The sequence below is a fragment of the Ixodes scapularis genome, unplaced genomic scaffold, assembly GCF_016920785.2.
Source record: "Ixodes scapularis isolate PalLabHiFi unplaced genomic scaffold, ASM1692078v2 PGA_scaffold0__279_contigs__length_252992795, whole genome shotgun sequence".
NCBI classification, from domain to species: Eukaryota; Metazoa; Arthropoda; class Arachnida; order Ixodida; family Ixodidae; genus Ixodes; species Ixodes scapularis.
Window position 1 is genome coordinate 83,956,771 of NW_024609835.1, and position 22,675 is coordinate 83,979,445.

Below are 22,675 nucleotides of genomic sequence, written 5' to 3' on the forward strand. Positions count from 1 at the left end.
TCATTTTCACAACTGAGACATCCCACAAGTGTAAAATACCATAAATGTCGCCAAGCAATTAAAAAAACACTGGCCACTATTTTATTGGTTTCGAGCATGCCAGGTTTTAAGCAAAAAAATTGCAGGTGCCTTGGTTGATGTTTTACGCGAGAGAAAATTCAGCATACTTGCGATTGCACATGTTTCGTCGCGCAAGCAGAGACAACGCCTGTTCGACTGAAACCATGTCACTCAGCTTCGCAGCCAACTGTTCCGAGCGTGCAACGCATGCAATGTTGCATGGCAGGATGGATACGTGCCTGGTTCCTCCATTGCCCAGGGAACGCAGCAGAACACAATGGTCCATGTACGTGAGATGCGTCAAAGAAGTAGATGAAACAAAACGGCACCGCGCAGGTAAAGCTACTAGCCGACATGTGATCCAAGCAAACAATAAATAAAAAGACGCGAACCAAAATGGCTAGATGTCACCACCCTAAGCAAAGCGCACATGTACGGTAGGCACCCGGTGAGACGCTAGTGCAGCTGGTATGAGCGTTTCCATTGATGCCACTTTGTCCGCCGTTCTATAGTGACAGCGGAATAGAAGCATTTCGAGGCTGCCTTGTATCACAACATAGCCTCTATAGTCGCAACCATTAAAACACACTTACAGCTCAAAGGGCTCGATGCCTACCAATGGTACATCTGGAGAGGAGTCATCTGGAGAAGTTTCATCTGGCAAGCTCTCTCTTTGGGCGGTTTCACAGTTTTCAGTGCGCACCGTCTCCAATGAAGCCTCCTCCTAAAACGAAAGGAAATCCCTGCAGTGTAAAGTTACTGGATTTGTGTTAAGGACCCCAGCAGGCTGTTTTAATGATATAACGGTTTGTACTTTACATGCTATAAGTAAGGTTTGGTGTATTTATTACTAATAAATGCCGCTAGATGCTCGCCGTTTCAGGAATTCAGTATAAATCGTAATGTACAAAATTTTCATATGCACACATGAAAGAATAAAAAACGCAGTGGACAAGAACAAACCAAGATATCTTTCCAGAGGTCCTATTTCGGCCCTGTCCACCTTCCGTTTCTTATCCTTTCGTGTGTGGATATGAACCTTCACCAATACGCTCGTCTTCAATAATACAGAAATTCGGCACCGTATTCTTGGTTCGTGGCTCATAATCTGAGCCCGAATTTGAAGCTTAAGCTCTTCGGTAGATGCAAACATGCACAGCATGCAATTTCACATAGTGTCAAACAGAGATGCTGTTCAATGCTAAGAATAATATGCGGAGTACAGTGCAACACCGTCCAGTAGAGCATGCAAGCCATATCACTTTGAAAAAGACATGGCCCTGACTGGCCCCCTCCTTCTAATGCAACACTCAAACTGCTCTGGTATCCAGTACTAACACGAAACAAAGTTTATCTAACGAGGACCTCGATACATACATTAGCAAGCGATATAAGCAGGAAAGCATGAGTGACGACCAGGCTGTGGCCAGTCACTTGCTGCGGCTATGTGGTCTGCGCAGCCCGGTCACCGCTTGCATATTCCAGCTCACACCACCAGCAACTGTACTTGCATATACAATACGAGCACATAGCCCCAAATCCTCAGTTTTGCTGGGACCTCCTCTCCCTGCCCGCTCCCCCTCCCCCATCTATGCCATTTTGACATGGGCGGTCCCCCCCCCTCGACAAAACCCTATGTGCCCGATACAATACTCTATATATAGGGTGGTCCAAGTCACCAGGATCGATCTAAAATGGACCATAAAAACAGGCGCCTGCACGTAGCAATCTAAACCTTTCGTCAAAGATCTATTTCACGGGTCAATTTTTTTTTGTAAAATTACAAAAAATAGGACCAAGAAAATTGCCAGGGTTAACGGCAGGCAACGACCCAGACGACCAAGCCCAGTAGCAGGGCGTGTTTGGCGATCGTATTCATAGATGGCATCGGGAGCAGCGTCCGACGGTGCAGCCGACCAGCTAAAGCTAGCAGACGACACGTTGGCAGCAAAAGCGCTGTCGTTATGCAGACACATTTTTTTTTACTTTAAGTTCTGCTTTTATTGCCCGCATTTATTTTTTAACCGAAGGTACATTTGAAAAAGATTATCTTCATTTTATAAAACCTTGGTCGCAAGCCGTCGCAGTAAGGAGGTAGCCCATCAATCTATACGAACGCCAAACACACCTTGCTACTAGACTCCTGTCGTCTGCGTCACTGTCCGCCGTAGACCCTGGCAAGTTTCTTGGCCTTATTTTTTACAGAAAGAGAGCTACGCTTTCTAATTTTACAAAAGGAAAGCGACATGTGAAATACACCTCTGACAAAAAGTCTAGATTGCTACGTGCAGGTGTCGATTTCTATGATCCATTTTATATCGATCCTGGTGACTTGGACCACCCTATACTTTGGTCTACGTGCTTGAGTGCAGGCGAACAATCACACTGAACTTCTCATCAGTTCCCTTATCTCTCAAGGTGCTTCTTTACAAAACGCTCGTGCGCTCTAAGCTGGAATATGCCTCTTGAATTGGGAACCCTGGCATTAACGTGTTGATATTGGCTTTTGAAGCAATTCAGAACAGATCTGTTTGTTTCATCCTTGCTAATTATCACTGCACTGCCAGTGTAACATCAATGAAAATAAGTTTGAACCTACCTAACCTTGCATTACGTGGAAATCTTAACAGTGTGTCTGTTCCACAAAATTTATTACTATAATCCTCTGCTATGTGACAAGTTACTGACACCTCTTTACATATCATAATTTCTTGACCATCCACAGATGGGCATTCCTCAATGTAACACTACAACTTTTTATAATTTATTTATACCTCAGACGACGGTCTTATGGAATCACCTTCCAGCATCTGTGGCATCCATATCCGATTCCATCGCTTCTAAACGATGCCTTAACAGTGTTAACTTTTAGCATTTCATTATTATGTATTTTTTTCATTCTTAAGATTGTCGTTTGTTTGCTTTTGATTGTTGTTTGTTTGCTTTTGATGTCTCCTTGTAACACACTCCCCTCTGCAATGTCCTCAGGCCCTGAGTAGGGTGACCATATTCCTCAAGGTAGAAAACGGGACATCCCAGCGGTAAAAGGGGGGGGGGGGGGGGGGGGGGGGGGTACTAAAGTTTGAGAAAAAATGTAATTAAATTCTACATGCGTGCTATTCCTACATGATTCTACATCCGTGCTATATCCAGTAACTAAAAAAAAAATATTTCTACCGTCCTCGCGAAAGAAAAAGTGTTTGTGGGCAAGAACAGTCCTAAATTTTACTCTCTGGGTAAATATTGTAAAGTACCTACGGTTAGTTTTGTAAAATATACTTGCAACGAATAGGCATAGTTGCAGTTTGCTTCTACTCGCTTGGTGCCAATTTTGAAACTATGTACTTCTGCGAAAACGGGACATGATTCTATATTGGGATAAAAAGACGGGACGGCAGAAATGGACCTGAAAAACGGGACTGTCCCGGCCAAAACGGGACGTCTGGTCACCCTAGCCCTGAGGGTCTGAAGATGAAGATGCTCAGGAGCATCTTCAACTTCCTTCATCAGTAAACAGAAGTCCGCCATTAGTGTAGCACATATGGCGTTTTCAGATGATGATGATAGTGATCAAAGTGGCCAGACTGAATTCCGGAAAGGGTCTATTGTAGTTTTAAAGGTGGCCATTAATAAAAGCCAACCCAATTGACACGGTTCCCGAAAAAGCAACAGGCTTTGAGATATTCATCTGTTAATTTTTCCTTTTTTTGCTTAACCCTTTAAGCGCCAGCCAGTTTTCGAAAAAATGTACCCAAAATTCAAATTTTTTTTATAGCACACTTTGATAGAAGAATTCTTCCTTATTTCAAGCATGTAAGACATGGGTATAAAAGCTTAACAACTGAAAACCAAAATTGATCCAATCTTAGGCCATGTGAGGCAAAAAAATTAAAAATGGGAACCGAGACCGCTTGCTTTGAAGCGGTCCTTCATGAGCAACAACACCGGCCAGATCTTGAGAAGTTTTTGACGAGCTTGCCCCACTTTACCAGCATCATCTCCATTATTCGCAAAGTGGAAAAACTTCGTGAGCAAAATAAATCTGCTCTTACTCATCACCTCCCCAAACACTAGGATTTCAATCACTGTGCGCTTTGACCAATACCACTCGACAACTGGCTTGTCTACTATTTCCTGTAGAAGCAGCAGGGTGAAGAAGACTCATTTCTGCTTCCGTCACCGGTTACCACGCCTTCATTTGGGATCCCCTTGAGATCAGCGCGGTCGCCAAGTGTTGATCGGCATAGGTACCTCTTTGCCTCATTGACGACCAGAGTCATTACGTCTGGCTTAGCAAGAGTTACAAGTACCCAACAGCATTGAGGGTGTCGTGTTCGACGAGCGACGTGTCGACGGGTGTCGTGACGCCCGGCGTGGCAATAAAGGGAAAGCGGGGAGGGGCTCATGGAGGATTTGTCGTGTCCACACTTTTCCAGTCTCGCGCCGAAGCATGGACCTCATCGCCGCTAAGGTCCGAGTCACTTGAGCTTTCAAACTCTTCCGCGGACTCCCCGCTTCCGTCACTATCGTCTAGCGCAAAGTCATCATCATCCAAACAACAGGGTGAAACAAGGAGACGGCAGGCTCTTTAAATCGACCGGAAAATTCGGTTTCTTAACCTATCGCGCTACGACTTTGTGCAACGTTGCCCACAGATGGTGCATTTTTTTTGTAAAATTTGCAAAGAGCGAACTTACCTGAGGAAAAAGTAAAGAAAGAAAAAGGCTTAGCTCCTATGGAAACGCAGCGAAGCCACCGGTCTTCAAACAACACGGCGCCGGTTAGCACGGGACACAAGAGATGGCGCAACGAACGCCGTCAACGAACGAGCATACGGCGTCGAGAGCCAGCGTCATTAGCAGACAATCTTTTCGACTCAAAAGCGACGCGCGTTCCGCAGGCGGCGACAGTCGCAGAAACAAAAAACAGGCGCAGTAACAACGAAGAACTGCAGTTCCTTGTCTGCTAAATACGCCGGCTCTCGAGTCTCGGCGTCGTCTGCTCGTTCGTTGGAGGCAGTTGGCGTCGCGACCGCTTGCGCCACCTCTTGTGTCCCGTGCTAACCGGCGCCGTGTTGTTTGAAGACCGGTGGCTTCGCTGTGTTTCCATAGGAGCTAAGCCTTTTTCTTTCTTTACTTTTTCCTCGGGTAAGTTCGCTCTTTGCAAATTTTACAAAAAAAATGCACCATCTGTGGGCAACGCTGCACAAAGCCGTAGCGCGATAGGTTAAGAAACCGAATTTTCCGGTCGATTTAAAGAGCGTGCCGTCTCCTTGTTTCACCCTGTAGAAAACTCATCATCAACTAAAGAAACGCGCTTCCGACTAGACGAGCGATGCATGTCACCACTCGAAAGAGACGCCATTTTTAAAAACCCATGTTGCCGGAGGAGCATGATAAATTCTCAAAATGATGCAAAAATTAGCGAAATTCTGGTTCGCTTTTTCTCCTGCTGGCTAGCGGGAGAACTATTCTCAACACAAAAATAGACTGGACGAGCGTGCCTCGTCGCTGGCACTACAGACACGGGCTGAAACGAGCGGATGAGCCACACTCATCCTTGGCATTTGCGGGACGAACTCCGTGGACGAGTCAGACTCGTCCTCGGCGTCTAAAGGGTTAACTCAAAACCACACGCTGAAAGGTGCACCTGATTATGATGCAAAAAAAAAAAGTGACGCCCGTGTTTCATGCCCTTCGCCACTATCTCGACAGACAGCGTGTCTGCTGGAGGCGCCGGCGTCACACTTGCTGGATAGTGACGGACGTACAGAAGTGACAGGACGCTTTTCTACCAATCATAATCAGGCACCAAGCTCCACAAACATACAGTGAAGGCGGCATTAACATAGCTATCACCATTAAAAAATTTTTAAAGAATAAAAAATTAAAAAAACGCTCGTATAGACACAGCCTATCACAGTTGTGATTATATTCCTAGTAATAAACCGTTTCTTTTTTTTTTTCATTAATGCTTGATATACCTTGAACTTGTTGCAAAACCAAATACCTGAGTGGAAGATGAGCCTGGCCCACCCTCTGGGACAGTTACAATGGGCAGGAGAGTGATTTTAGCCATGTCATGTATTTCGTCGTCCGCAGCAAGGTCAGTGTATTCTTCAAATACCAAATCCAGCATCTGTAAAATGTATGCGCATGGACTAGCTTCACATATATCTAACCCAAAAATATTTTTATATAGCTAGTAAATCAGCTCCAGAGGCACTTAGCTTCTTTTCAGTTCTCATATGTGCTGGCTCAAATCAGTCCTATTCAATGAAGAGTAAAGGCTATAGGCACGAGCTCGTGCACGTTGACCGGAAATGGCCATACGCACGACGTGGAGAGCTTACTGTAAATATTGTCAAATGCCCTACAAAAAAAAAGTAAAAAAAAAAGAGGTGTCTAGCGTTACGTCCAACGCTGTGGCTAGCGTTACGTCCAGACAGAGCACTGAAATGGATATGCCTAACCTTCTCCCCCACCCTCCTCTCTCGCCCCTGTGAACCTAGGGAAGGCGGCGATTTGGACGTACGGTGTGGCTAGCGTTCCAGACGAAACGATAGCTGCTACTAGAGTTCCGTCTGGAACGCGGAGCTAGAGCTCGTGCCATTTGGGTCACCCTTTTCCGACGGCGCGTGTATCATTGGGGGGCTCGTTAACACCCCCCCCCCCCCCCCTCCCCTGCATTCACGCCGCTTCGCGGCGACAGTATGCGGCTGCTAATTACAAAACTAAGAGGGAGTTTTCGTAGACCATGTTTCGTTCACCGCTAAGCCCTCTGCAACGAAGAAGCCGCTACTGCGCCTGTGCGCCCATGCCCTTGACTGTAGAGTTCCGACATCATAGCAAGCTGCGTAGGGCATTGCGGGACGGCGAAAACGGTCTATGAAAACTCCCTATTAACCCACTTAGCCCTCCGTACACGCCGCCCAGCCAGCAACCCAAACCCGCTATGCCCTATTGCACCTCCGGCCATTTAGTTCAGCGAAGTTTCGTCGACAACATGCCTTCATGTCTTTCAGAGATAATTGTAAAAGAGAAATGTAAATACCGACAAAAAAAAAATCGAGAAGAAAAAAAAAGAAGTAAACCCACACTGCGGTTCGAACCCGGGCCCGCTGCGTGTAAGGCAGACACCTTTCCACTACACTACACCACCACTTCAGAAAGGATAAAGCCTACGGACTCCGGAGTGCACTTCAAACGGAAATGGCTATACGCACTCCGCTAGTCTCATATAAAAGGAATAGTCACAACAACTCATTCTTTTAAGCGGTGGCATAGCATAGCATAGTGGTTAAGGTGTCAGCTTCGTACGCTAGTGGACGTGGGTTCGATCCGCGGTGGTCCCACTTTCTTTTTGTTTCGTTTTCTCAAACATTTTGTTTTGTCGAAGCATTTGGCAATATTTACTTTTTTTTTTTTTTTTTTTTTTTTTGCCGGTGAACACTAAAAGATTCGTTGCCGACGAAACTTCGCAAAACTAAATGGTACGGGACTCCCTTTCCTGATGCGATCGGGGACAGCGGGGCTTGGGTTGCCGGCTGGACGCCGCGAAGCGGCGTGTACTGGTTACGTTTTGTAATTAGCAGCCTCACACTGTCGCCGCGAAGCGGGGGGAACGCAGGCGGGCTCCCCAGCGATACACGTGCCATTCGAAAAGGGTGACCCGAGCGGCATGAGCTCTCCGCAGAGTGCGTGTAGCCATTTCCGTCCGAAGCGCACTCCGGAGTGCGTATAGCTTTACTCCTTCAGAAACTAGCCTTCAACATTTCCTTTATACGAGACCCAACTTGGACGTTACTTTAGTGGCGACCATCGTTCCGCCTGGACGGAACTCTAGACACTTCCTTTTGGATTACAATGTCGCTTGCTCCCGTTGCTTTCATGCGGATTGCCTCGTCGCGCGAGTGACCGAGCGACAGCGAAGCGGGTTCACCGACGCTTGCCTCGTCACTCGCCAAATCGCTTTCATGCGGTCTATACTTTACTCTTCGCGCTAAAACGTCATTTCCTCATATAACATGTACCCTTTCCAAGATAGATTCGAAGATGACGGTGGTTTAGGCGGTTAAAATCTTATCACTTCGATATTTTTTTCCGGATTAGGTAGTTCACAGCTTCGCAGTTCGGTGTCTTCTCTATCCTTCGTTTACTTAGCTTACTGTGACCTGCTACAGTTCGAGCACGGGGAAAATGTCAACAGAAACGAGGCACTTGCCTGAAACCTGACAGAAGACAGTTTGATGGAGTTCCCAAGAACGGGGCACGTAGCCACCGCATGTTTCAAAGAGTTTACCGATCCATCCTCGAGCTTGAAAGACCTGGCAGCCTTTAGGTGAGGCACGGTGACCAGACACCGCACGGGCGGCATTGTCGAACGCTGCTAAAGCCACGCGAGCAGCTAGGCGCGAAAATACTGACATTCGTTTGGCTCGTCAACTCGGTAAACTCGCCAACCGTCATTCGTCACCACCGCAAGTAACGCGCCAAACAGAACAAAGGAACGATAAGTGGGTGAAGGCTGTGGGTGGATAGATGGCTGAACCGATGGTTAATGGTGTATATGTGGCAGCTTGCGCCACCTAGTGTAGCTTAAGCACACAATATATTCCGGAAAATACTTGAGGAACAAACCGCGCCAAAACTAAGAATTTAAACAAAAACACTTTACTATTCGTAAAGACAGGGGACGGGAGAACACCATCTTTCAATTTTCAACAAACAAATGATTTATTGCCGGACGCTTCTCCTTCGGAGTTCCACTACAGGAGAGGGAAAGTTAAAAGGAGGGGGAAGGGGAAGGGGGCGGACAAGACAAGGCCCCGGGAGAAAACTCGGGGAAAGTAAAGCGCAGAGACAGCGGGAAGGAGGGGGAGGAAGGAGGCATCCCGATTTCCCTCTCAGGAGTAGGGACCACTCGCCCGGCCCGCCAAGGACGGCAACTCCGGTCTAAGGAATGTCACCTCTCTCTCCGACAGCGACAGCGAGGCCGAGGAAATGTTCTTCGGCGCCTCTTTTATGGGGTACGCCTCCACGATCTCGCGCCCGTAGCGGTTCTTGTTGGCCCCCAGAACACGCGCGGACGGGAACTCGGGGGCACATGGAGCGCAAACCTTGAGGTGATGGACCATGGGGTGTTGGGAGTCCCCCTCGTTTTTTTCTATTTCTCTCTCATGTTCGCGCAGGCGGTCGTTGAGGCAGCGGCCCGTCTGTACGATGTACTCTGCCCCGCACGAGAAGGGCACGGAATACACCCGTCCGACCGCGCAGGGAACGAAAGGGGCCGCGTGCCTCTTGGCGCGGCCTCAACTGCCACCTGCGCGAACATAGGAGAGAAATAGAAAGAAAAAACGACGAGGACTCCCAACCAGGGGCGGATGCAGGAATTTCCTGAGGGGGGGGTCAGGTGTTGGTCAGCGCACCACATGTTTAGGACCCCCCCCCCCTCTCCCTCGTTTCACGCCCTAAATTTTACACATGCAGAATTCAAGAGGGGGGTCAGGACATCCGGACCCCCCCTCTAAATCCGCCCCTGCTCCCAACACCCCATGGTCCATCACCTCAAGGTTTGCGCTCCATGTGCCCCCGAGTTCCCGTCCGCGCGTGTTTTGGGGGCCATCAAGAACCGCTACGGGCGCGAGATCGTGGAGGCGTACGCCATAAAAGAGGCGCCGAAGAACATTTCCATTGACTTAAAACGAAAGAAACACACAAGAGGACGAAACAGACGACACAGCTTTCGACTTGCAGCTACAGATTTACTGGGGCGGCTAGCCGCTCAGAGCTCGACTTGGGGAGGCGATGGGGAAAGAGGGGAGGGCGATGAGGGGAGGTGTAAGAACACAGGGAGACCGTTGCGGGGGCGAACACAGCGGGCTGTCGAGGGAGGTGACATTCCTTAGACCGGAGTTGACGTCCTTGACGGGCCGGGCGAGTGGTCCCTGCTCCTGAGAGGGAAATTGGGATGCCTCCTTCCTTCCTCTCCTTCCCGCTGTCTCTGCGCTTTACTTTCCCGCAGTTTCCTCCCGGGGCCTTGTCTTGCCCCCTCTTTCCCTTCTCCCTCCTTTTAACTTTCCCTCTCCTGTAGTGGAGCTCCGAAGGAGAAGCGTCCGGCAATAAATCATTTGTTTGTCGAAAGTTGAAAGATATGTTGTCCCGTCCCCTGTCTTTACGTATATAACTCTTTCTGAAACCTATATCATTACCAACGCGCTCACTAACAAGTTTACTACTCGACAGCTCTCAAATTTGAGGATACGTAAACGGCGTAAACAGGCAACGTCCAGAAAGTAATGGCGGCACCTTGCACCGCATAGAGCGCCGAGCTCATGGTCGAGCTGCTTTGCCGGCTTTGCCACACTCCGCCATTGATCTCTATATTGCTCTCCGCCACCCCGCCAAAGTTGAGTGGAGTGTCGGAGACCTCTTTTCAACAGAATGAAAAAACATTTCAAGGGCACAGCAATGCACAATTTTGAAGGGCTGTTCTCATGTTAGCCATCAAACGCATGTGAAATTATTAGGAACGAAACTATACATATGCATCTACGTATCCTTCGATTCATCTACCCAAAGCCGTATGCAGCCAACGCCACTGATCTCAATGGCCAACGCAGGCGCGTACGCGCGTACTTTCGGAACGGATACGTCTTTGGCTTTGCTTGGTTTCGTCCACAATTGTCATAGAGATCAGTGTCGTCCACGTACTATGAGAAGCGGCAACTCTTCAGATAGCGGCCATTTTACACCTCCGGCCCCCTCCAAAAAGAAAAAAAGTATATACAAGCTCGTTGAATACAGCATGGGAATGTACCTACATCGTTGGAAAGTACTAAGGGTAATCATTTTGCTTTCTGGAAAAAAATGTGTTTTACACCTGGCCGCTGGAAATTGGAATTAAAAAAAAAATGCTGCAAGCAAAAAACGCAACTAATTTCTACGTGTGTTTCTTAGTATATTATTTATGATGTTATGTTATGTATTAAGACCAATGAGAAATACACAAAGGTCTTTTTTTTACTTTCTTTTTAGTATCTACTGGTTGTTTGGTGATCTACTGATATGTATGGGGCCCATCTACTGACTTCGATTTTTTTTTCCATCTGGTAACGCTGGTCCAGCATTTGCTGGCACTGCTCGCAGCGCGTGGAGGGCTGTCACGGCTTCACTTTACGTTGGCTGCGCTCATGTGGAGTGGCCGCGTGGGCACCTGCTTCGGTTCCCCGTCCTGACCACGTTGTCCCCACTCACGTGGTGTGGCCGTGTGGACACTTGCTTCGGTTTCCCGTCCTGACTAACGAAACAGCCACTGCAGAGCATCACATCCGAGCGACGTCGTACGCATCCAAAGGTATATATGACCCAGGACGCGTTGATTTCGGTCTCTGCCTGCTCCTGTCAATTTGACGCACGCTGCGTTCCGCGTTATCTTCCACCCGCCACAAAATCTCGCCGTGGAAGAAGCGCCGGGGAGAGAGAAAGTCAGCTTTTTCCTCAGAGCAGAGCCACCGAAAATTGGCAGCCTTGGCGGAGCGGGCGAATGAACATGCTGGTGGGAAAGAAATCGGGATGCCGCCTTTCCTTCCGTTCTTTCCCGCTATTTCGGCAAGTTTCGTTTTCGCACCGTTCCCTTCACGCGGCTTTCTCTGGAGCCACTCTCTATAGCACTGATGTGATTGCTGCCCCAAACTGCGCCAAGGGGCTAACCCCGCTACGTCCTGCTACGGTAGCCTGCGCCAAAGGACGAATATTGGTCGCCTTTGAAAACCGAAACTAAACCGGGTACCGTAATTGAGCACACATGAGCTAGGTGGTTCAAGCAGCCGTCCGACACAGTACCCTGCATCAATCGTTCATCTGGTCTTGCATGGTTTTTCCTGCCGTCTCTAGTCTCGCGTCTTTTAAAAAAAATGTAATCATAGACATGGGCATGTGCGGACGCTACGACGCTAGCGTGCTGGTTACCAGCCATGCCGTCATGCTGTGAAACGAAACCATGTTTTTGCGCGGCGGGAGCGATTTTATGGGCTGAAGCACTCGCTCCTAAAAGCAACGGCCGTGGCCAACCATATTTGGTTCCTGCCTTCCAGTCACTGTGGTCGCACGACATCGGGTGTTGCCGTCCCCACGTCACTGCAGTAATGGCACTTTCTGAACTGAAACGTAAGGACAATCCTGTTCTTGTTTAATGCGCTACTACAAACATACCTTAAGCTCAAAGACTGCAGTGTCGAAGTATTGATTACCTAGGTTAATCTCGGTAGGCTTTCTTTCGAGACGTACCCGGGTACGTGAAAAATGAGCCGCGAAAGGAAGTTGGTGAAGAGAAGTGAGCTAAAGCAAAGAACGCAATGTCCGCATGCTGAACCCGCACAGCGTGCTTATTTGTCTCGAGTTCAGTCGTTGCACAAACCGATCCAAGAACTTTTTGATCCTGGCTCGCGATGTCTTGCATCGATGCGCTAAGGTTTTTTTTTTTTTTTTTTTTTTTCCTCTTTCTTTTTTTTTTTTTCTTTCTTTCTTTCTGTGTTTAGCTTGTACCTCGTTTGCCGCCTTGGCAAGAACGTGCCGCTGGACTTTTTTTTTTTTTTTCTCGTATGTTGGACAGTTACATTTTGCATACAATTTTGGGAATTAGTTGAGGCGGAGCGGAGTGGCATGGTTTCGATCGAATAGCCATCTCCGCTCGCGCGACAATTTTGCATTACAAGGCAGTAGTTACGTGCTTCATCAGTCGGAGATTGCTTCCATTTATTGTATTACTAATAAACCTAATAATGTGATATCTACTACTAAGCTGGTCATTTTCAAATAAATTTAAACATGTGGTCCGATATATTTGTATCACGTCCGGGTCACCAAATGTAGAAAAAGACAGACGAAAAGCGGCTACGTCTGACAAATTCCAAAATCGAGCTGATGTGGCACTTTTATTCCACGCGATCTTCTTTTTTCAATGGCTATCGCCACAAACTGAAGCATTACAAAATGTGTCATGTCATTGGCATTTCAGTTACATGTTGAAAGACTCCCAGGTGGTCTATGTTAACAATAATTGGTTGATTGCGGCGAGCAATGTGTCCTTCGTTTGTCCACTACTTGAAATGAATATATATTTTTCTCTACGGATATCTGCTCCAAAAGCCAGATTTGCTGTTCCACAACTCTGTTTTGGCTGCTCCAGAGGGTGCTCCAAAACGGCTTAGGCCAATCACATCACTGCAGTAAAGCGAGGTTACCCCTGCTCTAACTCGACAATACTTTGTGTGTTGAAAGTTGAAAATATGTGTTTTCTTGTACCCTGTCATCGTGTTTAGTGGCCGTGCTCTATGTTTTACAAATATTTCCAAATAAAAGTTATGCTTTGTCGTTTAGAGTCATGTTCGCAAGCGATGACTCAGTACGGCAAAAAGAAGCGAGTAACTTTATATATGATACTGACTAATGGCATATGATATAATTTATCTTCTCTAAACTTACTTCCAACTTAGTTTATCTTGACGCAGAAATTAATTTATTGCAATTACATACTTCACGCCACATTGTAATGTTTAATGTCGGAAGAGATTGTGCTCTTTATGTTTCCTCAGTCCTTTGAAATGAAAACATGGACAGAAAAGACACAAAGGAAAAGGATGGACAAGGCACGACTTTGTCCTTTCTGTCTCTTCTCGATTTTTATTTCTTCGATACCTGCATGTCAGTGCAACTGAAGGAAGAGTAAAGGCACAGGCAAGAAGGTAAATTTAAAACGTTGGTAAACTTTAAACACAAGAGGACAGAAATGAGACACGGAAAAGGACCACACACCCACCGTCTCGAAGAGTTCACAGCTGTGTTAGAGACTGCGTGTATTTTTTTTTTTTTTTTCGTTTGTGTGTGCATCTCCTTTTTCGGTGTTTCTCGGGTTTAGAAACGTTACATTGCACTTTGCCTCTTGTTGATTGCGTGTAGTGTGAGCATCAAACTTACGTAACGAAGGTCATATCAATGAAAAGAGGGCTTCTTTCTTTTCAGATGCCAGGTGTCCGATACTTCCGGTGCCCAAGGTGTGCGTCCCACATTTTTTCGTTGAGGGCACTATTCAGGCACTTTCACTCAGTTCATGGGTACGAAAGCAACTGGGTGTGCGGCCTAAGTGGCTGCATGCGGACATTTAAACTCTTCGCTTCCTATAAAAAACATGTGTACAGAAATCACCCTGGATCAGTCGAAAGAGAAAGAGCCGTGGGAGCGAATGAACTGGTGGATGCAGCACCGAGTGTTGGGGATGCCTTTCAAAGTGATGACGTTGGTGTACAGAGTAATCCGGACGCAGAAGAAAGGCAAGAGGAGCTGCGTACAGAGACTTCACAAGTGTGTGAATCCACCCAGGGTCCAAGCGGCTGTGTAAAGCAGCTGGCTCTCCTTCTTCTCAAGTGGAAAGAGGGAAGGCGACTTCCAGAATCAACCTTAGATGAAATCACAAATGATGTGATTTCTTTCGTAAAATCCATTTTGGAACATAAACAACTCCAGCTCAACAACGAGGTGGCCGTTAACGTGAGGGAGCTATTCTGTGTTGACGAACTGGACCGGCTACTGACGACAGCTGGCCGGAACGCGTTCTGGAGGACACATCTTCCACTTGTTGAGCCCCGTACAGTAGTGCTAGGAACCAACAGCAATGGAAAAGACGACACCATGGAGTATGTGCCGATCTGTGATCTCCTCACGTGTATCCTTGAACATCCAACCTTATCGGGTGACTTTAATGCTTACACAAAGGTTGACAACCATATGTGTTCTGTGTTTGATGGCAGTGCATTTCGCGACCATGCCTACTTTGAAGGTGACCATCACAAAATCTGCCTGCAGTTATATACTGATGAATTTGAGGTGTGCAACCCTTTGGGCAGCAAAAGAGGAAAGCATAAGATGACCGCCGTGTATTTCTCAGTGCTGAATTTTCCTGCAAGGTTCCGCTCTGCGCTATCAGGAATGCACCTGGCACTTTTAGTGAATGACCACCATGTGGACTCCTATGGTCTGCCTAAGATTCTTGCACCTTTGCTTGAGGATGTGAGCAGATTAGAAACTGAAGGCATAGTTGCAAACGGAAAAGTGATGAGAGGGTCAGTCTTTGTTTTGACTGGGGATAATCTGTCGAGCCATAGAATGGGAGGCTTTAAACGTAGTTTCAACAAAGGTAGGATTTGCAGGTTCTGCATGGCCGTGCACTGTGAAATCAACTACAAGCACCTGGAGACCGATTTCGTGCTGCGCACACCGGAAGGTCACGAGCATCATATGAACATGTTGAAGGCTGGACTGCCAACTGCATCATTGTATGGGGTCACTGCAGCTTGTGCTCTTACATGCCAGGGGTTCAATGCCACACAGCATTTTCCGCCTGACGTTATGCACGACTTGCACGAGGGTGTTATACCATTTGCACTAAGACACATCATTTCTTCCTTAATATCACAAGGACTTTTTACTCTTGCACAGTTAAACAAGGAAATTAGTGAGTGGAATTATGACCCTTGTGATGCGCGAAATAAGCCAGAGCCTATTTCTAGTGAATTTCTTAAAGGAAAGGCAACCATGAAAGGATCAGCCACGCAGGTCTTTTGCCTATTTCGTCATCTAACCTTTTTCGTTGGCGAATGTGTTCCAACAGAACACGAAGTATGGCAACTTTACTTGCTTTTTCGCGAAATCATGGATATCATCATGAGCCGGAAAATCCCAGTCTCGCACATTGGCTACCTGCAAAGGAAGATTCATTTTTTTTGTCTCGACTTCAAGACATTGTTCCCATCTGTTAAAGTTCCTTGCAAAATGCACTACCTTATTCACTATCCGTCGTGTATGGAAAGGTTTGGACCATTAGTTGAACTTTGGGCGATGCGCTTCGAGGGAAAGCACCAATATTTCAAAGACATGGCTCGTAAAATCCGCAACTTTAAGAGTCTTTCGCACAGTCTAGCAGTGAGGCATCAGTTTTTGCAGTGTTTCTCTTTTGCAGCTGTTGGTGAGAAGAGCGTTCCCATCACAACAGGTTGTCGCCCCATACTTTGTGAACATCTTCCTGAATGCGTCAAGGAGTTTATCTCTCAGCATGATCTTGAAACTGTTGATTCATTCGTAGCGAACTCTGTGAGCATAGAAGGCAGGGTCTACAAAACAGGATGTGTTCTTGTCCAAAGTGTTCCTGACGATGCTCTGCCCGAATTTCTGCATATATGTCAAATTTTTTATGTTAACAAAGTGCTTTTATCTTTGGGGAATGTGCTTGAGACAGTCCGGTTCGACGAGCACTTTCACGTCTATGTTGTCCGTGCGACGCAAGAATTCAAAGTTGTAACATCACTTACAGACTGTACAACAGAACCATTATACATGCGGGAGCACAAAGGACAGACTGTTATAAGCGCACGTCACTCATTGCTATGAGATTTCATGGATCATTGAATGGTAGCCCACTCAGTTCTGGTGCTCTCTGCAGAAACTAGCTAAACAACGATGAGAGACAGTCGAAAAACAGGCAGTGAAAACAACTGTCACCTTTTCTCAGTTGACTCTTGCTGCGATAACTGGTTGGACAACACACACTGAGTAGAATTAGCTTTTTGATTGTTTAAAATGGTTGGACAAGACAGCTTATTTTTCTTGGTTTTTTTCTTTTGATAAATGTAAAAATAGAATGATGTCACTGTCGACAGTAAAGTCAAATGTCTCCTTTTTTCTCCTGGTTCTCCAGATTTTGTGTGATCTACACCAGGATACTGCATTAGCCCATATTTTAGGAAGTCTTATGTCTCGGACTGGTTTTTTATGGGTTCTGCTTCTTTATGTGTGTGAGTTCTTGTGCATGTCGTCATATTTTCAAATCAATATTTTTCATAGGTTGACATGGTAATGTGACAGGTTCTGGCAGCATGTCATGAATATTTGTCAAACATATTATATTTTGATTTCATGTTGTGTTGTCAGAAGTAAACTGGAGACTGATTTTCTTACTGCTACACTTCGATCAATAAATATTTGTAAAAAATGATAGCATTCAGAATTTCTCCCTGGTTTCCAATTTTTTGTGGATGGAGTAATTTTTAAGAAAATTGAATATGAACTCGTATAAAATTTTGTGAACACAAAAAATTGCACGCAGGAGAGGCACTTTATTATCAACTATTTGCATGAATTACAACTAACATTATAAAAAACGACTGCTAACAACCGATGTTTTTAAGCATAAATTTAACCTATACATTTATGGGGAGGTCCACATATAAGGTTTCAGAAATCCTTTCATATTATTATTTAGCACCCTCTTCTACACCCTTCTCACACCCTCCACTAAATGGAGGGTGTAACACGAAACAACACCCCTCTCGGTACAATAATGTGGGTGCAGTAGCTGATTTAAGGGTGCTAAAGGGGTGTAGTCAAGGGTGTAAATTGCCAAAACACCCCTTTTACACCCTTAAAGGTGTAAAAACTTTTAGTGTGTAGGTAAGTGAATACGAAATCTAGGCCGCGCGTCACCTCGTTGATGGTGCGTTGAAAAGTCTGGGCGGCATTCCGCAAGCCAAATGGCATTCTCACATATTCAAAGAGGCCAAAAGGTGTAACGATGGCGGTCTTTGGGATGTCAGTAGGCTCCACCGGAATCTGGTGGTATGCCTTCACCAAGTCGATCTTGGAGAAGATCTGGCATCCAGCTAGATTTCCGGTGAAGTCTTGTATGTGAGGCAGTGGGTATCTGTCAGGTTGAGTATTGGCGTTCAAGGCGCGATAATCACCACATGGTCTCCAGTCACCTGCATCTTTCTTGGCGACCATGTGAAGAGGTGATGCCCAGTTACTCGACGATGGACGAACGATTCCAAGTTCGAGCATGTGCTCGAACTCGCGACGAGCGATGGCCAGGCGTTCTCCAGACAGTCGGCGAGGACGAGCAAAAACGGGAGGGCCAGAGGTAGCGATGTGGTGAGTGATGGTGTGTTTCACCGGCGACTCGCTTGTGTGCGGTCTCGTGATGTTTGGGAAATTCGCAAGAATTTTCTCGTAGTCGGACGACGGCGAAAACGCGCGAATGGCTGTCGTCGTGGTGGTTGAGAGCACGCCATTCACAGAGAGGTGTGTGGTCAAGTCAACGATGCGCCGTGAATGAATGTCTACGGCAAGGTTGTAAAAGCTGAGAAAGTCAGCGCCCAGGATAGCTTGCTTGATATCGGCGACAATGAATAGCCACCGAAATGTGCGGCGCAATCCGATGTTGAGTGTGACGGACCGCTGACCGTAGGTGGCAATAGGTGAGTTGTTGATCGCCTGGAGCGGGGAGGTCTTTTGCTTGCGTTGTCGGTCCAAAGAAGAAACCGGTAGTACGCTGACCTCGGCTCCAGTGTCGATAAGGAAGCGATGGCCAGCTACCCTGTCTACGACGTAAAAGAGGCGGCTTTCCTGTTGACCGGTGCCGCTTGCCGCCGCCAGTGCCCCGTCATCTAGTTTCCCGCCCTAGAGCAAGGTGGGGTGCAGTTGCGGGCAGCGTTTCCGAAGGTACGATGGTACCAGCACACACCCGATGTAGTGCCGTCCTTACCTGTGTTGGAGGAGGTGCGCTCCAGGGAACGGGAGCGAGAGCCCGAGCGTCGACGGGAGCGGAACCGTGGTTGGCGATGCCGCGTCAAAGGTGCAAGGGTAGCAAGTTGACGGCTTAGAGCATCAATGCGGTCTTCGATACGAGAAAATCTTGAGTCTTCCGTTGTTGTTGGTGACAGAGGAGTAACGGTGCTGATGCTAGGGGACCTCGAATAGTCTGCGACTCGGTCAGCAAGCTCGGCAAGCTTGTCTAGTGATATATCTTCCGCGGCCGCTAGCACCAGAACCATGTTCTGCGGAAGACGTTGGAGAAACAACTCACGCAGGAGATGGTTGTTGGGGTCCCGGTTTTGGTCTCCCAGCAACTGGCGCATTCGGTGGAAGAGTTGCGATGGGCGTCTGTCACCAAGTTCCTCTGTGGTGAGAAGTTGTTGCAGCCTGCTGCGCTCCGATTCGGACTTCCGGTCAAGGATGGCTGCATTCAAATGATCGAAGGGGTTGACCGGATCCGGTGCGGAGAGAATGTCGGCCAGTTCCTCGGCTACTTCGGCTGGCAAGGAGGAGACGGTGTGAAGGTATCTCGTCTCTTGGCTGGTGATGTGCCGGAGACGGAACTGTGCCTCTACTTGCATGAGCCATACTCGGGGATTTTTGGACCAAAAAGGCGGAAGCCGAATGTTCTGGATCGTTGCCGTGAGGAGGGCGTCGCTGTGAGGAACGTTTGATGGGCCGGCGTGAGCCATGGAAACAGCAGCAGGGTGGAAGGCGTGAGTCCGATACCGGGTCACCAAATCTGTAGGTGCTGGATTGAGAGCAACCAGTACAGACAGCGGTAGGATTCGAACTGCTTTTTATGTGCCCGCGACGCGCGAGCCCCGCCTCTTCTTCATTTTCTTTTGTAGACCGGCTTGTGCTGACCGTGAGGGTCGCTATACATGCATGTATGTATGTATGTATGTATGTATGTATGTATGTATGTATGTATGTATGTATGTATGTGTGTATGTACAGAGCGCCTACCATTCATTAGCTAATGGCATGGTGGAACGACTCCACAGGCAGTTGAAGGCAGCCCTCGCCACCTACGAGCCGCGCGAACGTTGGGCCGACCATCTCCCCCTCGTCCTCCTGGGCCTTCGCTCGGCGCTCAAGGCCGACCTCGGCTGTACGACAGCTGAGCTTGTATATGGTTCCCCGTTGCGCCTCCCTGGAGACTTTTTCTCTCCAACCTCTCCCGACTCTCAGCACGAACCAAGCAGCTATGTCGCAGACCTTCGACAAACCATGCGTGAGCTGCGACCAGTTCTTCCCGCTCAGAGGAGTACTTAACACATTTTCATAAGCCAAGACCTTGAGTCGTGCACCCACGTCTTCTTACGGCGCGATCGTACTCGTCGACCTCTTACACAAGCTTACGATGGACCTTTCAGAGTGCTCGATCGCCAGGTCAAGACCTACACTCTCGACATCAACGGTCATCATGACGTTGTGGCTACAGACCGCGTCAAACCGGCCTACCTGGACACTGCCCTGCCTACGCCCGCCTCTGCCATCACCACCCCATCGCCACCTTCGGCGTCTGCACCTAGACCCCAGCGCGTCACTTGGGCTCCTCCGGCACCTATCGCTCTACAGGGGGGAGCCCTATAGCGACCCTCACGGTCAGCACAAGGCGGTCTACAAAAGAAAATGAAGAAGAGGCAGGGCTCGCGCGTCGCGGGCACATAAAAAGCAGTTCGAATCCTACCGCTGTCTGTACTGGTTGCTCTCAATCCAGCTCCTACACATACATGCATACATACATACATACATACATGCATGCATGCATGGATGCATGCATACATACATACATACATACATACATACATACATACATGCATGCATGCATACACACACACACACACACACACACACACACACACACAGACACACACACACATACATACATACATACATACATACATACATACATACATACATACATACATACATACATACATACATACATACATACATACATGCATACATACATACATACATACATACATACATACATACATACATACATACATACATACATACATACATACATAGACTACGGGGGGTGCTAAAGTTGAGGCTTGGGCGAGTTGGTACATACTTCGGAAATTAAAAACAGCGCGGAAAGACGAGGACCAGACAAAGAAGACAGAAAGGGGAGGGAAAAAAGAAAGTTTGTGGTTATTCCCTACGTACACGGCCTGTCCCACAACCTAAAACGCATTGCTGGCAGGTGTGACGTCGACGTTTTATTCTCTGCCCCGGACAAGCTGTCCAGGTTGTGCAGAGCGGTTAACCCTTCTTCGAGGGCGGCCACGGCTTGCAGTACGAGGCATCGAGATCGCTTCGTCCCGTGTTCGGAGGGGGTTGTTTATTCTCTCCCTCTGACGTGTGGCAGGCGCTACGTTGGCCAGACGGGCCGCTGTCTCAACGACAGGTTGAGAGAGCACGCTTACAGTGTCTCCACAACCGTGTCTGGTCACCTGGGCATTCATTGCCGCGACTGTGGTTGCCTTCCCGACTTCCAACGGTGTGAGGTTGTTAAGCGTCATGGGGACCAGCTTACTCGGGAAATTCTAGAGGCTGTTGAGATAGCGAGGTTGGGTGCAGCATGTGTAAGCAGTCCTTCTGTGGCCCTATCAGGCAAAGAGATGAATTTTCTGGTTCCGTGACTTGCAAGATTTTTAGCACATACTCTCTACGGCTGTGTCATGGCGCTTTTCATTATTATTTTTTCAATTTTTTCTCAATGTTTTTATCATTGTTTTATTTTTATTGGTGACACATCACATGGGCTGAATTTTGTATGTTCTTTTGTTCGTGACACCGCAAATAAATATTGCGAGTTTGCGTTCAATAAACTCAGTTGTAAGTCAGCGCTACGTCCGTGTCACTTCTTTGTCTGGTCCTCGTCTTTCCGCGCTGTTTTTAATTTCCGAACTACGGGGGGCATCAGGGCTCGTGCCCCCCGCCCCCCCACCCTCCCGGGCCAAGATCCTTACCGAGACGTTGTTTACGTGCCATGTAACGAGCTTCTAGTAGTGGCATGTAAACAAAATAACGCACACAGCGACGGACACGTGGCGATATACATAGGCTGTAAAATGTACCCCATGAAATAAACTACTGATAATTTCCGGTGTAAAAAAATTGCGCGGCAAAGCACCCCCCCCTCCCCCCGGGGAAAATGGAAAGTCTACGCCGCTGTACATACATACATACATGTAAGACATGCATGTCCCAGCAGCATAACAATGAAATTGAAGCCCGCTTAGCACAGTCTGGGCACGAGCGCTTCGCTCTGACCAATGCTTTCGTCGTACGAGGAGCAGCTTTCGAATCGTCATCTAGGATATCTCTAATCAAAAATATAAAAGAAAATTCGGTTTGTTGTCCCCACAGCTGAAGCGTACAACTAGACGCGTGACTTTTCGATCTTCTCCCCAATAGACGACTGCAAACAGAGTATCTGTTCGTCGCCACGTGCGGGCAGCCTGTCAAGGCGACACTCACGTTCACGCTTCGCGTGTTGTTGCCGAGGGAACACCATCGGTATGGTTACGGTGAACTAGAATAAAGCCTGGTTCAGACAGCTGCGTTTGACTGCGTTGCGGCTGCGAGAAACCAGAACATCCCTGCTGCTTATATCGCGTGCCAAGATGATTTCTTGAATTGAATTCCACGCTTCGTGCGAAGCACAGATGTGCCGGTAACTCGCTTTCGGTTCTCGACGCAACGCAATCAAACGCACTCAAACGCAATTGTCTGAACCAGCCTTAAGAGTAGGGGAAAACTGCGGCCTCCTGCTGATGCGCTTCGTCTATAAACCTACCAGGTAGCGCTTGTGCTCGATTCATGAGCACCTGTGCCAGCGAAGTTCGCGCCAAGCGTGGCCGTTTTTGACCTTGGCGGTTTATTAGTGTGACCTATATATGCTTTATGTGTGTTGCAACGTCTATGAATTAATATTTAAAGCTTACTTGGGC

The 22,675-nt window shown here is 47.6% G+C and overlaps 2 protein-coding genes across 2 annotated transcripts; one reads left to right on the forward strand and one right to left on the reverse strand.

The window, feature by feature from the left end:
- Positions 1 to 296: 296 nt before the first annotated feature.
- LOC115323601 lies at positions 297 to 8,788 on the reverse strand. The gene is made up of 3 exons (XM_040218160.2): positions 8,284 to 8,788; positions 6,070 to 6,198; positions 297 to 784 (listed from the first exon to the last, which is right to left on the reverse strand). Exons 1-3 carry the CDS (start codon positions 8,434 to 8,436, stop codon positions 650 to 652), a joined length of 417 nt encoding a protein of 138 aa, XP_040074094.1. The 5' UTR covers positions 8,437 to 8,788; the 3' UTR covers positions 297 to 649.
- Positions 8,789 to 10,327: 1,539 nt separating this feature from the next.
- On the forward strand, positions 10,328 to 16,502 carry LOC120846402. The gene is made up of 2 exons (XM_040218138.1): positions 10,328 to 11,415; positions 14,082 to 16,502. The coding sequence occupies exon 2, from the start codon at positions 14,082 to 14,084 to the stop codon at positions 16,500 to 16,502; it is 2,421 nt and encodes an 806-aa protein (XP_040074072.1). The 5' UTR covers positions 10,328 to 11,415.
- The last annotated feature ends 6,173 nt before the right edge of the window (positions 16,503 to 22,675 follow it).

What these genes read in the sequence shown, in the direction of transcription:
- LOC115323601 (XM_040218160.2), bottom strand. Translation starts at nt 8,436, where the DNA reads ATGCCGCCCGTGCGGTGTCTGGTCACCGTGCCTCACCTAAAGGCTGCC. An exon ending in TGTCTTCTGTCAGGTTTCAG is followed by an intron (nt 6,199 to 8,283) that starts GCAAGTGCCTCG and finishes TACATTTTACAG; the next exon opens with ATGCTGGATTTGGTATTTGA. An exon ending in CAGGCTCATCTTCCACTCAG is followed by an intron (nt 785 to 6,069) that starts GTATTTGGTTTT and finishes CTTTCGTTTTAG; the next exon opens with GAGGAGGCTTCATTGGAGAC.
- LOC120846402 (XM_040218138.1), top strand. Translation starts at nt 14,082, where the DNA reads ATGCCAGGTGTCCGATACTTCCGGTGCCCAAGGTGTGCGTCCCACATT.